The sequence below is a fragment of the Nicotiana attenuata genome, unplaced genomic scaffold (assembly GCF_001879085.1).
Source record: "Nicotiana attenuata strain UT unplaced genomic scaffold, NIATTr2, whole genome shotgun sequence".
NCBI classification, from domain to species: Eukaryota; Viridiplantae; Streptophyta; class Magnoliopsida; order Solanales; family Solanaceae; genus Nicotiana; species Nicotiana attenuata.
The window spans coordinates 3,743-5,461 of record NW_017690664.1 but is presented as its reverse complement, the minus strand read 5'-3'; the positions used below and the strand labels follow the sequence as shown (position 1 = coordinate 5,461).

The following is a 1,719-nucleotide window of genomic DNA, read 5'->3' as shown; positions in this document are numbered from 1 at the left end:
GTCCGTCTAGGACAGGTGACCCGAAATGAAAACAGACCATCCTGATGCATCCTACTACTTGTGCATGTATTTGCTTCGGACTTGCATGCTGACCGGCTTTTGAAATCTGGGGAAAAGTTGAGAAGAATAGTTGGATAGAGTTCAAGGGAGTTAATTGTCTGTGTATGAATCTGGGCAATTCTCATATTCGGACTTATATTCGAAGTTGAAGTTAAAAAAATGTTGTAAAGATTGAAATATTTGGTAGAGTGGGAATTGAAATAGTTGAAATACAGCTTCAATTCACAACTTCGACTTGAATTTTGTCTTTTAAGTTTTGATTTCAAACTTTGCTTTCAATTTATACGAAATGTCAACTTGCAAGCTCAAATCTGTGAATCCACTAACAAATTCCGCCTAAAAGTATCAAACATTTTAAACGGATTGTTATCTGATTAGCGAGTGACGAAATATGCAGGTTGAAGATTTGATGAACGAAGTAGATCGCCATGTACCTTATTTACTGAAGCAGACGTCATGCCAAGCTCTGTTGCTGGCTCAGAAGGCTCCTGAATTAGCTCGAGATCTCGCCGGCGAGATACAGCGTGATGGCTTAGTTGACACGGCGAGCAGGGTAGCCAAAGCGCTTTACAAAAAGTACGAACCTACAGCCAAGGAGCTATACGAAAAGTACGAGCCACTAGCCGAGAAGAATGCTGTTTCGGCTTGGCGGTCTTTTAACAGGCTTCCGCTATTCCCTCAAGTGGCTCAGATTTTGGTGCCTACGGCTGCTTATTGGAGCGAGAAATACAATCAAGCTGTGGCGTATGCGTCAGAGAGAGGCTATGCGGCGGCGTATTATTTTCCGATTATTCCTCTGGAGAGGATCGCGAAGGTGTTTGAAGGCGGCGCCGGCGCCGCTGAGAACGGGCATTCCGTTTCCGTGAATGACGGTTCGGTTACTTTGGTGCAATGACCATTTTTGCATTTCTTTAATTTTTTCAGTATGTGACGTAAGGATGGACTGGGCCCATTGGGCTTTAATGGGCCGCTGGGTTTAATAATTTTGGTTTGTTTGTTTCTTACATTGTTATCTGTAGTGAAAAAAAGCACTAATTGTTATCTTTATATCATAAGCCATTATTTATCTAATTCCTACATATACTGTATTAGTGTGCTCATATTTCTTGCTTCTGAAATTCCACTGAATAACTGGTACCATCGCTAATGTAATCGGTTTCTAGCCATTTTTACTTAAAATATATTAGTAAATAACATAATTGCCCTTGAACTTTTTAACATTCTGATTAGTTACATTTCATTTGTTATCGCTCTTATCTTTCTTTTTGCAACATTGTACAAATTTCGCTTTCGTTAGAGCACTTTCTTCGAATTTAGTCCGGGTTAGGTCCAATTTTCATCAAATTTATCTGGGTGAGTGTTGTTTTACAATAATGTGTTTGAATTTTCGTTGTTATTCTTGTTTCGTTAGTTTTAAGTTTGATTTTCGTACTGTAGCGTTTAAATATTTGTGGTATTTTGACTTTTACGATTTTTTTCTCTGTTCAGTAGTTCGTCTTATTTCTGATAATTTTGTTATTAGTTTTATGTTGTAATGTTGTAATCGTTGCGTAATTTGTTTTGATAAGTTGTTCAAATATTTTTTTAGTCTCTGTATATTAGGGTTAATTTTCAAGTATTTTTTCGCTTCAACTGCATTATAGATTTCTCGAGTTCTTG

At 37.8% G+C, this 1,719-nt stretch overlaps 1 protein-coding gene across 1 annotated transcript; it reads left to right on the top strand.

Annotated features, from left to right (window-relative positions):
• The first annotated feature begins 220 nt into the window (after positions 1-220).
• Positions 221-1,160, top strand: LOC109222475 (stress-related protein-like). The gene has a single exon (XM_019386830.1). The coding sequence runs from the start codon at positions 452-454 to the stop codon at positions 953-955; it is 504 nt and encodes a 167-aa protein (XP_019242375.1). The 5' UTR covers positions 221-451; the 3' UTR covers positions 956-1,160.
• The last annotated feature ends 559 nt before the right edge of the window (positions 1,161-1,719 follow it).